Raw genomic sequence first — 13538 nt, forward strand, 5'->3', positions numbered from 1 at the left:
TTTTTTTTCTCTTCATCACGGCGGTGGGTCGGAGCCGCTGTGTCCCCGGGCTGGCACGTTCCTAGCTAAATTCTCCACAGTATAAAATTGGGTTCCCCTCTATTTCACAACCCCTCCCCCCTAAAAAAATTATTTAGTTCCCTACAACCGTTTATACATTTGCGCTTAAGTCAGATTTCTAAATCTCCTTCAGATATCTTAGAAGATGGCGGTGGTAAGCGGGATGTCGGGGTTGGCGGTAGCCCGGCTGGAGGGCCGAGAATTCGAGTATCTCATGAAGAAAAAGTCCGTGACCATCGGACGGAACTCTTCGCAGGGCTCTGTGGACGTCAGCATGGGACACTCTAGCTTCATCTCCCGCCGGCACCTAGAAATATTTACCGCAGGAGAAGATGGCACCGGCACTGGGGAATTCTACCTCCGATGCCTTGGAAAAAACGGGGTGTTTGTTGATGGGGTGTTCCAAAGAAGAGGGGCTCCACCTTTACAGCTTCCGCGAATGTAAGATTGATATTCCCAGTTTGCTTAAAGTGGGGGGGGAATCGAGTTATTTCTGGAATCGTGTGTTGTTGTTTTGTTGTCCCGCTGCGGCGTTGCACGTGCTGTGACAAGCAACACTAAGCTGGTACGTGCAGCTCGTGTGTTTGTGTGTGTGTGTGTCTGTGTGAGACCAAAGGAAAAAATGGCCAACCGGCACCCAGATATGCACGATAATGGCAGAGGTAGTTATTGAAAGCGTTTTGAACCCGACTCATAACCGCTGATTATTTAGTTGTGGTTTATTCGGCTTGTGTATAGCGAGCTGCTTACGTCAGTGAGACGTCATATAGTCATAATTCAGCTAAGAATTGGTGCGTCATGTGGATGCTAGTAGTCTACTTCAGTGTTGCATTTGTTTATATGTATCACGTGTTTGGGATATGCCTAATTACAGAGAGGCTTGGCACAACCTAAAATTTGATAACGTTCATAATGCTGACCTGTACTAATAGCTATGTGTATGAAACATCAAAATGGCCGAATTATAGTAGAATTAGGTTGGAATTTCTCAAAGCGGAAAAAATCTTGTTTGGGGCTATAGCCCTCAACAGCTGTCTCTCCCGACATGTCGGGAATACAGGCTAACTATTAAACTTGCGTGGCTGGTGTTTCTGACATACTGCAGAACAGACTACAGTAGTTTCCCTCACAATAAAAAGCTGGTGAAGAGTTATTATATACCATTTTTACTCGTGATGCAATGTTCCAGCGCCAGGTGCATAGTTAAAGTTGGCACCGAAGTTAAGTACTTGCTTGACTTCATGTCCCCAACCTTTGCTCTGTCATTATTTGTCTCAGTGCTGCTCATGTGCTTACATTTAAAAAAGAAAAAATCTTCAGGTATGACTGTAACCATGCACTGGAAGCTATTCATGTTAGACATGAGCTGTTACATAATGGAGGATGTCCCTATTTAAACAGTGTGAAACTGAATCACAGTAGTTGGACCTCCTTGCCCTGCTTGTCACCAGTCTAGCTAGTCTGAACAGTAACATTGTAATAAGCACTTAATTCACTGGCATAATTATTTGACACATTCAAATAGTATAATAGTTTATTTTTTGGTTCCTTTCTCCTTCTCTTAGGTGTTGTTTCCGCTTTCCCAGCACAAGTATAAAAATAACATTCACAGCCCTGTCCAATGACAAGAAAGAGTCAAGGAACGTGCCAGAATCACCGATCAAGCCTGTCCAGCCCCAGATTTCCCCTCTGACCATCAACATTCCTGACAACATTGCACACCTCATGAGCCCGCTGCCTTCACCTACTGGAACCATCAGGTAGGCTCGCTCAGTTGTATGGAAGCAGATTAGAAAACTGTGTCTTATTCCGCCCCCCCCCATCTCAAATCAAGACATTTTAAATATCTTTCACAGTGCAGCAAATTCTTGCCCATCAAGTCCACGTGGGGCAGGACTGTCCAGCTACAGGACATCTCGCATTTTGACCTCCGATCTTATAGGAGACAGCTCCCAATCAGAAAACGACAAGGAGGCCTCAGGTGAAGACAGTCCAAAGGTGAGAGTAAATGCATAATGAGAACAGGGCAAGAAGGTGTAAGTTAGTCTTTCTGCTTGATTTCAAAATGGATTCAGACTAAATGTCTGAGAAGAACTGTGCATGATGAAGGCAGCAGACTTCAGAGAAGTCTCAGTGGATTTTAGGACTTTGAATAGCTCTGTTACTCACTGAAGTCTAAAAATTGCCCAATGTTTGCAGTAGCAGCATAGACTTTAGAGTACAAATCCTTTGTGCCAGTGTGCATATATGTGCTTTTGACACACATTTCCTGTGTAATAAACTTCACTTTATGTCTCCTACAGGATGACTCCAAACCTCCATATTCATATGCACAGCTGATAGTTCAAGCTATTACCATGGCTCCGGACAAACAGCTAACACTGAACGGAATATACACCCACATCACCAAGAACTATCCCTACTACAGAACAGCAGACAAAGGCTGGCAGGTCAGTTTGGTTATAATACTAGTAATAATGGTATGCTTGGGATTGGATAGTAATACAAACTTGGATTGATAACAGTTTTTTCTATCTAATTATTTTGTGTTTAACATTGGCTGAAGAGCTTCATAAACTTATTCATTCATCATTCCAGCCAACCCACTGTAGTTCAGAATAGATAGAAATAAAATACAAGGGTATAAGTTTAAAAGGAATACATTTATGTAATTGTGAGGTACAGATGGATCGTCTGTCTCCCACTGTGTGTCCCAGTGAAAGAGTACCAGATACAGTAGGGAAGCATCCCTGTCATTTTCCTGTATATTACAGGAGAGGGAACGACTCCCAGTTTGGATGTGTAGTTTGTTTGTCATGGAGAGTGAGCCCCATTATTGGCTTTCCACATGTCAGTCACTCAAGATTGTAGCCAATCATTTTCCTTTCTCAGCATTGGTAAGCTTGGGTAGTTTGTCTGACATTCAGTTAGGGTGTGCAAGTGCATGAGTGTTATACCAGATCTTATCTTTTGTTCACTAAGGGGCTACATGTTTTCACCAATGACTTTTGGCATTCTGAGAATTTTTTCATATGCTAGCTTGAGTTATTAATAAAATGAAATTTAAATGTGAAATGATTACCCTGCATAGAATAAGCAAAAAGCAGTTTTTGCTTGATCATCAAGCAAAACATTATAAAAAATAAAATAACTTTGTTGTTACTATACTTGGGCATCATACAGTGAAATTGGAGCTGAGCTTTCATTTCAGCGGACTAACATACATTTATTATCAGTTTATTTACTGTTCACAACTTCTCCATGATGTGAGGATGTTTTTCTTTTAAACCATTTGAGTTCTGGATGAATCTTAGGAGGTCACTGTTCAAAATTGTGTGTGAGAAATTAGGGCAGCTATTTTTCATTTGTTGAAATGAGAGAGAAATGAGGAGGAAACACAGAGGGGACATTTCACACTTTGTCTTACTGTGTTCTTGTTTAATCCTGAGTTTCTGCCATAAAGTCCACTTTTACCTTGTGGTTTAGCTGTGGAGTACTTGACCCTATAGTATGAAGCGAGTTCAACATACCTAGGGTATCGTTCCTATGTGGAATCACCTACCCTGACTTTGGCAATCAGGATAAATGGTCACATGAAGCTGGTAATCACCTGTGTAATCACATGAAAGATGGTCTTCTTAGCATCTACACAATCTAAGGGGGCATTTCACAGATCATATGACTTTCTTCCACAGATAATAGTCCCTATGAGTACCACCTACTTCAGAGAGATTATCAAATGGTGATTAAAAATCCATAAAGAACATAGAAAATATACCGGTAAAATGCAACACTCCTGTAAAAAGGACACATGATTAATAACGGCAGAAAATCTGTCAATTTAGTGCACAGAGCAGGAAAATAAATATTTTAATTCCAGTTAATTATTGTATTGCCTTTTGTGTTCTGTGTTGCTGTTTCTTAATAATGTGACACCTGCACATTAGAACTCAGAAACATTAAACTAGATCCATTTAAACAGTAAAGCTTACGGTCCCACATCTAATAAAATAAATTTCACTTTAAACAGGTATTCTTAGTGTGCGTCCTGTCTTCTAATACCTGCAGTTTCAGTATTGTAAGGAGTAAGGAGTGGATTAGAATCAATTATAATATCATGTATACATTTTCTAAATCATGAAATTAATACCCACATATCCGTGACTATGCAATGCACAGCTGGCGCTTCATTCAGTGGTTTCACTAAGATCTTGGTTAACAAGCTGCACATACACAGTGTAGACCTCTAAACTTCATTCTTTTATTGTGTTTGTATTATTCTACCCCCATTATGTTTGTAAATGGACAGGGCCATAGTTTTAATGTAATTATGTAGCAGGATCTAATATTCTTATTTCCAGGCCCACAAAACAATAGCTTATCTGACTTCATCTTATTCTCTCTAGTATCCTCCTCTGTCAAACCAACCTGCCGTCACTACGTCCACGAATCTTCTCTGTGGTCTTCCTCTTTTCCTTCTGCCTGGCAGTTCCATTTTCAACATCCTTTGTCCAATATATTCACTATCCCTCCTCTGCACATGCTAAATCCAGCTCAGCCTTGTCTCGCTAGTTTTTTCCTCCAAACCATTGAACCTAAGCTGTCCCTCTGAAGTATTCATTTCTAATCTTGTCCATTCTGGTCATTCCCAGTGAAAATCTGCAGCTCTGCCACCTCCAACTCGGCCTTGGTCTTTTTGTTAGTGTCTTCATCTGAAACCATACATCATAGTCCCTTTCACTTTTGCTGCTATCCTTCATTCACAAATCACCCCTGATACTCCTTTCCATCAACTCCACCATGCCTGCACTCTTCTCCACCTGTCTTCACCATCGTCTGTTGCTTTGGATGGTTGATCCAAGGTATGAAACCCCTTTACCTTCACCACCTCTGCTCCTTGCATGTTCACATTTCCACCTGTTTAACTCATTTGCACCCCTTCTAGTGACTTTTCACTTTGTTACACTGCAGATAACGATGTCATCTGCAAACTATAGTCAATGGACTGTAGACTATAGTCAATTGAGACTCCTGCCTCCTCCTTATCTATCTATTTACCTATCCTCATCACCTGTCTGTTACCATTGAAAACAGGAAAGGGCTCAGAGCTAATCCCTGATGTTGTCCTCATAGGTGTCCTGTACCGCCCCGCATACTTTTTCAGCCACCCCCAACTTCCTCATGTAGTACCACAGTTCCTCTCTTGACACCCTATCATATGCTTTCTCTAGATCTACAAAGACACAGTGTAACTTATTCTGACGTTCTGTGTACTTCTTCATCAGCACTCTCAAAGCCAACCTTGCATCTGTAGTGTTCTTTCTTAGCTTAAAGCTGTACTTCTGGTCACTCTTCGCATCTAGCTTCAGCGTGTCTTTCCCATAGCTTCATGGTATGGCTCGTTCAGCTTTATCTCTCTGTAGTTACTACAGCTCGGCACATCACAATCGGTACCAGTACACGTCTTCTCCATTGCTCGAGCAATCCTCTCTCTCCAGAATTGTGTTAAATGTCAGTCTGGTAGAAAAGTCAACTTCCCGCTCTCCCCTCCCCTCTCTCTCTTAGAGGGAAGTGGACTTGGCAGAGCTGCATACCTCCACAGGTATGCCATCTGGACCAACTGCTTTCCCACTCTTTGTCCTCTTTCTAACTGCCCTCACTTCCTCTTTATCTCTGCACTTCCTGATTCATTAACTTTGCTCGACCTGTCCTTCTCTCTCATTTTCTTCATTTACGAGCTCCACAAAGTACTTGTGAATACATTTACGTCTCATTCCATTTGTATCCCTAATCATTCCAATTTGCTGCACATCCTTTCCAGCTGTATCTCTCTGCCTAGCCAATCAGTACTAGTCCTTTACTCCTTCCTTAGTCTCCAGCCTCACATACAAATCACAGAAGGCCTTTTGCTTTCTCTTTGCTATACATCTAGCCTCCCAGTACGCCTGTATACTTTCTTCATCTAGTAATTCTGTTTGATTCAGTCTCAAATATTTCTTGTTTTAGGGCCTCAGTTAATTATTTGAAATGCTGTTTTAGATCAATTTCCAATCCCAACGTTTTCTCACTGGCTTCCCCTCACAAAAGGAAAGTTTCATCAGCATTTGGGTATGGCTCTTAATGGGATACTCTCTCTTTAACATTACAATCACAATCAGTCTACAATCAGTAGAAAACCGCTGCCTGTAACAGAGTGACTTTGCTAAATGACTTCACTGCAAAGTAAAGTAAAATATATCCCTTTTTAAAATGTACACATTGCTGGGAATCCCAGCAAAACCTGAACCTTGTAGAACTGTTAGGTAGTGGAAACAGTGTTCAATACAACCAATGACCTGATGCCCCAGGCGAAGTTAGATGGCCAGCTGTTAGCTCATTCAGGCCAGTGACGGTGTTTCCACTAATCACAGTTAGTAAGTGAACCTGTAAACTGGGTGAAGCAAACCCTGACTAATAAATGGTTTCTTTTTTTGGGGGGGGGGGGGTGTTGTTGGGGTCCAGAAATAAAGAGACTATGCCTACTCTTGTTGTGGGATGAGGGTTGTAAAATATGTTTCTGATCATGTGTATAATAAGATTTAGCCCAGATAACATCAGTGAAATTCATACTATCACTGGTATAGTTCATGGTTGAGCTCAGCCTTACCTCTCTAAAACAAATGCAACAGAGGGCAAAGAGGCTGTACTATAACATTATGGAATTAAGACCAAGTGAAAATGAAGGTGATGTGAAAATAGTTCACATCAGATTTCTGTTAAACTAAACAAACAATCTATGTTGCAAGCTAACAACAGCTCTCCTCTATCTGCTGCAGTGGTGATACCAGCAACATGCAGGAGTGCATCTAAAAGGGCGGTAATGGGTGTCCTTCATTTAATTTAAATTTATTTTCACTGATGTTCAGTTAATACAACACAATAATACTCTTGTACAAACAGTTACAAGCAGATGCCTGTTTATGTTGATGTGGCTTCCGCTATTACCTATCGTCTGCAGCATACTAGTGTGTTTTAATTGGCATTTAGAGCCAGATACTGCAGCTTTTCTGCTGAAACATTACAAGATGATAAACTAGGAACAATGAACGGCTCATACTGAGTATGGCTATGTCCTCAGTGTTGAACAAGAGAGGCATGTTTTGTTTTGGTTTTTTTGTATTGTTTTGTCTAAAGCTGAAAGCACACCTCTGATTTCTATTGTATGAAGATGTTTCAGTTGATTTAATGCATGTTTTTATTGTGCTTGAAAGCTTAAAGCTCAGAATCTTGACTGAGTGACTTTTTTTTTCTCATTGACACACATGGTTGAGGTTTGACAAATGTGCCTCAAAGTGACTAAAAACTGTACTACTGTCTCAATAAAATGGAAAATCTATTTGCAGTTCACTTTCTGTGTTCTCTTTACATCAAGCTAAAACCATCCTGCACAACAACATGTGCGTGTTATGCGTTATCAGACATGGATACCCCAACAAAATCTTTTAATTAAAGTTCTTCATTTATTTTATTTTGATTCTGTAGAATTCGATTCGCCACAACCTGTCTCTGAACCGGTATTTCATCAAAGTGGCTCGGTCTCAGGAAGAGCCGGGTAAAGGCTCATTCTGGAGGATCGACCCCGCCTCTGAAGGCAAGCTGGTAGAACAAGCCTTCAGGAAGCGCAGGCCCAGGGGTGTGCCCTGCTTCAGGACCCCTGTGGGGCCACTGTCCTCCAGGTAAAGCATCTTGATGCTATGCATACATGACTGTAAAAAGATTCCTGTAAAGTATAGTGGTAAATGGCCTGTATTTGTATAGCGCTTTACTAGTCCCTAAGGACTTCAAAGCGCTTTACACGTTCAGTCATCCACCCATCCACACACACATTCACACACTAGTGATGGCAAGCTACATTGTAGCCACAGCCACCCTGGGGCGCAGTGACAGAGGCGAGGCCTCTGGTCAGAGGGCTCGGACACTGGCGCCACCGGGCCCTCTGACCACCACCAGTAGGCAACGGGTGAAGTGTCTTGCTTAAGGACACAATGACCGAGACTGTCGGAGCCGGGGCTCGAACTGGCAACCTTCCGATTACAAGACGAACTGCCAACTCTTGAGCCACGATCACCCCCTATAGTACTTTAGTACAGGAAACTAAAGTACTATGCAGTATGTATCTAGTATAGTATGTTTTTTATGGCTGGTATGAAAACTTCTTCCCTCTTCCTTTTCCAGGAGTGCTCCAGCTTCTCCAAACCACACTGGGGCACTGTCAGCCCACTCTAGTGGGGTCCAGACCCCAGACAGCCTGTCCAGAGAGGGCTCCCCAGTCCCCATGGAGCCAGAGCCAACTCCACCACCAGCCCCAACCCAAGCCACAACAATCCAGCCCAAACTCGCCGTCATCCAAGAGGCCCGCTTTGCACAGAACTCCCCAGGTAAAGTATTAGGTTTAGGTTTCTGTCCTTTTTATGAACCATATAACACCTAGTGTGTGCAGAGGGATTATATGTGGGCCTTAACAGATGCATTCACATTTTTCAGTTTCTCGTAACAAAAAAGATAGCAGTACCACCACTACCCCATATTAAACCCTTTTCTATGACAGTGTACAGTGTTTGTGTGCTCCTGCACATCTTTATCTGAGTGAATGACATCTGCTTTAACCTTTATCGCACCCTTTGACAGGCTCGCCTCTCAGCAATCAGCCAGTATTGATCGCTGTGCAGCGCCAGATGCCTCAAACGACCATGAAGCCTGTGACCTATGCCATGGCCACACCAGCCATTGTTACGACTACAGTTAGCTCTGCCCCTGTCATGCAGACAGTGCATGTTGTTCACCAGATCCCGGCTGTCACCATGGCAACTGTTGGTGGACAGCCTGCTTCTGCAGTGAGCAGCAAACCTCAGGAGAATGGAAGCGGAGAGCACAAGGAGATCAAAGGTGGTGCTTTTTTGTTGTTGTTGTTTTTTTTGTTTTGTTTTGTTTTTGATTCTGTGAGCATGTGTAATTTTTGATATTTCTGTGTGCAGTAAAAGTGGAGCCGGTCCCATCCATTACAGCCTCCTCCATAGGTGGAGTCAGTCGTATCATCCAGAGCTCTCAAGCTGCTCCTCTGACTACGGTTACCATCGTGCAACAAGCTCCGCTCGGTCAGCACCAGCTCCCAATAAAGGCCATCACACAGAATGGGACCCATCTGGTCCCCATTAGTACTGCCGCTAGTGCAGGTGAGTCGGACACACACACAGTCAAACCAGCACTTCATTAATAAAGGCCAGTATTGAAATACTGGGCGCTAATGGAAGTGAAGGTTTGAGCTAGAAACCAGGTGAAAATAGTAATAAAGGCCTGCCTCTACCATTAGTCCTAAGTATCTGAGTGCTTCTTCCGCCATTCCTTGTCATGTCTCCTGATGCTTCATATCCGAGACTGACTGGTAACTTATTCTTAACAAATAACCTGGTTGAGAGCAGGCTTTGTTCAGAGCTTTGGATTAAACTAATTCTTTTATGGTCAGCATGTGTCTGTGCTGGAAGATTACATTTTATATGTGATTACATGAATTCCAGTGAATTCATGTAATCAGTTTGTGATGATGAAAAGGTGTATATGTCGTTTATACTTGATGGTAATCTACCAGTAAGTCTCATTTTAAATTGCTGGAATTGCAGGTACTAGAATACAGATTGGAAAATTGCTTAGTTATTTGGAGGCAATCTATTACCAAGGATATTCAGTCAATTCAGTTAATTTTTCTTTGATCTGCCAACAAACAAAAGCAGTTTTCCACCTCTCCTTTATTAGGCTTTAGGAGAATAACATTCACCTTCAATCATTTTAAAAAGGTTGTTTTATAGCTCTGTGCACTACATCCACTATTTCTTTACAGGTAGTGTATAGGTTGTTGATGATGTTTATCATCATTTTATTATGGTGATCTGATACTGTCTGATTGGAATAAGCAGCACTCATCGGGATCATTTGTTCGGAGAAGAATAATTACGTGACAGTAATGCCTCTTTTTATGAGGGTGCATAGAGCCCAAAGCAAAAAGCCCAGCTTAACAGAGAAAGTTAATCACCATCATTAACACCTACCTAACAACTACTTTTGTAGTATGCCACTGAGATTTGAATCATCTGAGCTTGTACTGGAGAAACATGCATAGTATAAACGATTGCAGAAGTCCTGCCTATAAAGTAAATGATCAGATTGATTTTTGGTCTATATTGATTGACCAGTAGTATACAAAGATCTCTGCTAATTATGGTGCTTGTAAGAAGAATTGGACCGAAACAGGTCATTATATGAACATGCTGACTCAAAAGCAACACAGATTGACACTTCCTCCTTTAGAAGTAAATGATCTGAAGACATGTTTGAGCACCTTGCTCTATATATTGCAATTGTAGTGATGTAAACCTTATGTAGCCAGCAGATGGTGATGCTATGTTGAGGTGCATCTCCAAACATTGTAGATCATGGAAGTTAGGTTATATGGCAGTCTCTCTTACCTTGTGACTAATGTGAGTCCACTTCAGTTTCGACATGTTTTTACGTTACCCAGCAGGGTCATTTCCGTACCTCAAGTTACTTACAGGGGATCTGGATCTGGACTTTCGTGGCCATCTACTGCATGCCCAGCATAGACTAGATAAAAATGATTAGTAGTTGGTAGTTAGTCTAGCTAGTAAGCTGCATAACTGCTTTTCCCACCTTCTGGGCTTGTCAGAAGGTGGGTCCTCAATACTGTACCTCCAGTTGCTGTTGTACATGCCTGGCTTTTGTAATTGTCCGTGTGCTCTAGTGCAGCTCAAAGACACGCATGTTGGGTTAATTGGTAACTCTTAATTAGCTACTGGGTTTTTCCAGGGATGGCACCGTGATAGATTTGTCAACATGCTTCCTTGTACCCTGCCTGTCACCTCTCACTAGTTATCGTGAAACTGTAACAATACTTTTCAACGATACCACGGGGAAGATTTTGAGACCATCCTGCATGTAACAGTGAAAAAGTTAACTTTTTAATTTTTCAACTAATTTTCAACTGATTTTACCAATTTTACCAATTGTAAGTTTTAACAAAGTAAGTATTTAAGATTATTTGTTCATTCTACAAATAATTTAGATTACAGATCACAAGGTAAAATATAGTTTAGAACCTATTAATAAAGAGACTACAACAAACAAGAACTACAATATAAAAAATTTAATTAATGGAAATCTAATAAATCTAATAAACAGCCTTCCTGTTCTCAGTGGAGAGCTCTGAGGAGCAGTAGAAGGCCAGCAGCAGCTTCTGGTCCAGGTTGTTCTTCCTCAGGACACAGATGAAGTGCAGCTGCTGGTGGGCCTTCTTTAACAGGGTGATGATAAAGAAACCTGAAGGTGGAGACAGATTCCGCCTGTTCTCTATTTATAATGAGAGGGGAGTGGACCTGTCTGTGCCTCCTGAAGTCCATTATGAGTTCTTTTGTTTTAAGGACGTTCAGTTTCAGGTTGGTTTCTGAGCACCAGTGGGACTAGTTCTCTACCTCGACCCTGTACACTGTCTCATCTGCATCAGAGGTGAGCCCAACCATAGTGTTGTCATTGGCATACTTGACAAGGGCTGTGGGGGAGGGGTGGCCTCAAACCGAGCAAAGAAAGTTTGAAGCTCAAAGAAGGTGTTGAGCTCCTGCGAGTTTGAGGCTCCTGTCAGGGTTTATTACTAAACTAAAGTGAAAGATTGCTGCTCCTGTGCTACAAGGATTCTGACAGTTTGCATAACTCTGGGGCGTTGATAAGCTGTTACTACTTGGAAAGTATTATTGTTATTAGCTCTGATCTTACCAGAGTACAAGAAACAATGGAAATTCATTCTTTGTCGTGGTCCTAGTTTGGATCATTTCCCCTCTGGGTAACTCTCTGAGCTTGACTCCTTCTAGGTATTGATGGTGGTGATAAGAGTCGCCTTTCAGGAGCTTCTGCCATTGTTTGGTGTTCCATTTACCTTCCACATCAGTATCAGTGATCCTTCTGCCTCGATCATATCTTCCTTTCCTCATGTTGGGTTCTAGCCAGTGTGAATGCTACATGTATAATTTGTACCACCTTGTGGTAGGAATTAGTATTGCATTATTATTATTGTAATAAAGTACAGTGCAGGCCTGTAATAACTAGAGCTGATATCTCCTCAGCATAGATGTTTTGGATGTTAAGCCCAGCAGTTTTTTCTTCACCTCCTTGATGGCTTCAGTTTGTTTTGGAAGTTCCTAAACTAATTTGAAATACAGGAATATAAAAAAGTACATTTAACACTCCATACTGAACCTTATTCATCTTCACTTCTTTCCCACCAGCTGTTGCAAACCCTCTCCATCTCCTGGCAACTCACGCTTCGGCCTCAGCTTCCCTCCCCACCAAAAGGCAGAATGGAGAACTGCAAGACCAGCCTGAGACAAAGAGAGTGAAAACGGAGGAAGAAGGGGAAAACGAAGCAGCAGCTGCCAACCGCAACAACGGCACCACGGACAGAGCGGGAGAAGGAGGGGTCAGTGAGCAGGTCGGCGACAAGTAGCCCGCCCGCTCCCAACGGCTCCCATCTGCATCCTGACCCCTGCTCTCCTGTATGCATTGAGCCACACATCTGACCTGGTGTCATTATCTTACTCCAAGGTGCCAAAAAGCGAAGGACTACAGAATGTGCAAACTCTTCCCGACCTCTCTTCCATGTATTTCCGACCACGAAACGTGATGCAAAAACTAAAAGACCAAACCTAGAAATGGAATCGAGAGAGTTACTGACGACTGTAAATGCCCAATGTTTGAGACCCAGATGGCGAGAGGAAGCACAGAAAGGAAAAAGGATTTGAAAATCCACATTAAAGGAAAAAAAAAAAAAAGAAGAGGTTTTTGGTTTTTTGGGGGGGGGTTTTTTTTTGCTTTTTTTTTTTTTTTTTTTTTTTTTTAGCAACAATGAGTCCAAAACTCACCCAAAGAAGACAAGGAGTCTTATCCTGGTAGCATTACAGACAAGCGCTTAACTGTGTGTCAGATAGAAACAGCAAACAAGTGATCTCACCAGTAGTGTATTCCACAAAGGGAAGTGTGTGTATGTACGTGTGGACATTCCCATCTTCGGCAGCTAGCCTCCATGTCGACCTAGCTAACCCAGTTGTGAGTAGATATGCAGTATTCTGTTGTACAAGTGTATCTTTGGATATTTTGAGTCTTTCTCCATTTCCCAAGGCACAGATACTATCTAGTAATAAGATAACTAAAGCTGTAAGTGGGGTCATTACAACATTATTTTTCTTTTTGTTTGTTTTTGTTTTGTTTTTTTAATAATTTATTTTTTTTTTAATATTGCTGTTTTTGTATGTGGACTCTGTTCGGTGAAATGAATGTAGTCTCCTATTTTTATTTTTTTTTTTCCTTTTATTGAAAACACTATGGAGTGGATGCCCTTTTTTCTGCTCATTCATGCAAATTAAATTCCTTTTATCACTGTA

The 13538-nt window shown here is 41.8% G+C and overlaps 1 protein-coding gene across 1 annotated transcript; it reads left to right on the forward strand.

Moving 5' to 3' along the window:
- foxk2a (forkhead box K2a) lies at window positions 1-13538 on the forward strand. The gene is made up of 9 exons (XM_031753017.2): window positions 1-501; window positions 1626-1820; window positions 1917-2058; window positions 2364-2510; window positions 7582-7775; window positions 8275-8477; window positions 8728-8985; window positions 9075-9272; window positions 12387-13538. The coding sequence occupies exons 1-9, from the start codon at window positions 206-208 to the stop codon at window positions 12602-12604; spliced, it is 1851 nt and encodes a 616-aa protein (XP_031608877.1). The 5' UTR covers window positions 1-205; the 3' UTR covers window positions 12605-13538.

The sequence above is a fragment of the Oreochromis aureus genome, linkage group 8 (assembly GCF_013358895.1).
Source record: "Oreochromis aureus strain Israel breed Guangdong linkage group 8, ZZ_aureus, whole genome shotgun sequence".
In the NCBI taxonomy this organism is placed as follows: Eukaryota; Metazoa; Chordata; class Actinopteri; order Cichliformes; family Cichlidae; genus Oreochromis; species Oreochromis aureus.

What these genes read in the sequence shown, in the direction of transcription:
- foxk2a (XM_031753017.2), top strand. Translation starts at nt 206, where the DNA reads ATGGCGGTGGTAAGCGGGATGTCGGGGTTGGCGGTAGCCCGGCTGGAG. An exon ending in TCACCTACTGGAACCATCAG is followed by an intron (nt 1,821 to 1,916) that starts GTAGGCTCGCTC and finishes TATCTTTCACAG; the next exon opens with TGCAGCAAATTCTTGCCCAT. An exon ending in CAGCAGACAAAGGCTGGCAG is followed by an intron (nt 2,511 to 7,581) that starts GTCAGTTTGGTT and finishes TTGATTCTGTAG; the next exon opens with AATTCGATTCGCCACAACCT.